The sequence below is a fragment of the Contarinia nasturtii genome, unplaced genomic scaffold (genome assembly GCF_009176525.2).
Source record: "Contarinia nasturtii isolate CC-2019 unplaced genomic scaffold, AAFC_CNas_1.1 Cnas_scaffold_1462, whole genome shotgun sequence".
Lineage (NCBI taxonomy): Eukaryota > Metazoa > Arthropoda > Insecta > Diptera > Cecidomyiidae > Contarinia > Contarinia nasturtii.
The window spans coordinates 5,906-6,941 of NW_022198799.1; the positions used below are offsets into that span (position 1 = coordinate 5,906).

Sequence of the window (1,036 nt, forward strand, 5' to 3'; positions counted from 1 at the left end):
ATTTGTAATAATACGTTATTCTCAAATACGGTTAGTTATGAACTAACTTTCTGATGTATGATTTGGAATTTCACCAACGTCAATTTTCATCCACGTACCAATATTTTTCCATTCAAATTTGAATATTTGGAATATTTGGAATAAAACGTTCTTTACACGTACTTTTAACCAGAGTGTAAAACAGTATAAATTGAGATACATCGACCTTGCTCTATCAAATAAAGTTCGAAAGATCAGTAAAACTACTTTGAACTAAAATGAAGTTATTCATTATATTCGCAATTGTTTCTTTGGCTCTGGTAAGGGAAACGACTTTCTCGATAATAACCTAAATATGGTTAAAATTTAACAAGATTTATAAATGTTTTGGACATTTTCATTGATTAATTTAATTTGAATCCGAAATTTGAAAATAAAAACATTCTTTTTACAGCGTACCTCAGAATCGTCTGGCAATAGTAAACGTGCAAGCTCCAGTAAGATCTCATTTTCTAACATAGTTAAATTGGCAATGTTCAAAGAAACATATTTTTTTTTTTTTTAATTTTTAGGTAAGACGTCAATATCGCTTTCACTAAGCTTTTTGCCAACGTCCACCTTGAGTGGAAAGATTAATGATATCACAGCGGATTTGAACATTGAAAATGTTCGACAAGCTGCGGACGAATATAAAGGCACTACATGGATGAAAAAGTGTGTATGATGGTTTAAATTGATTCATGATAATAAATTGAATTATCGCAATTATTACTTACAGATGCTGTGGTGAACAAATAAAAGACTATTCAAGTTTTTTCAAAAAAGTTGCTAAATCGCCACCGAAATATCCTCAAACCGGGTAATTGTATTTTTCCGCAAAAAATATTACTTTTTAATAATCTATTGATTAAATTTCTTAACAGTGTTTCATTCTTAAACCCCATTTTTGGAAAAGTAAATGACATTATTTCAAATTTCAACATCCAATATCCTGATGACATCTACGTTCTTCTTCCTGAGTAAATTAATGACTTTTCCAGTATAATAAATTCAATAT

General features: G+C 29.3%; 1 protein-coding gene across 1 annotated transcript; it reads left to right on the plus strand.

The window, feature by feature from the left end:
- Nucleotides 1-212: 212 nt before the first annotated feature.
- Nucleotides 213-1,002, plus strand: LOC116346226. The gene is made up of 5 exons (XM_031776157.1): nt 213-299; nt 434-476; nt 552-693; nt 758-838; nt 903-1,002. Exons 1-5 carry the CDS (start codon nt 258-260, stop codon nt 1,000-1,002), a joined length of 408 nt encoding a protein of 135 aa, XP_031632017.1. The 5' UTR covers nt 213-257.
- The last annotated feature ends 34 nt before the right edge of the window (nt 1,003-1,036 follow it).

What these genes read in the sequence shown, in the direction of transcription:
- LOC116346226 (XM_031776157.1), top strand. Translation starts at nt 258, where the DNA reads ATGAAGTTATTCATTATATTCGCAATTGTTTCTTTGGCTCTG. An exon ending in CAATTGTTTCTTTGGCTCTG is followed by an intron (nt 300 to 433) that starts GTAAGGGAAACG and finishes TTCTTTTTACAG; the next exon opens with CGTACCTCAGAATCGTCTGG. An exon ending in TAGTAAACGTGCAAGCTCCA is followed by an intron (nt 477 to 551) that starts GTAAGATCTCAT and finishes TTTAATTTTTAG; the next exon opens with GTAAGACGTCAATATCGCTT.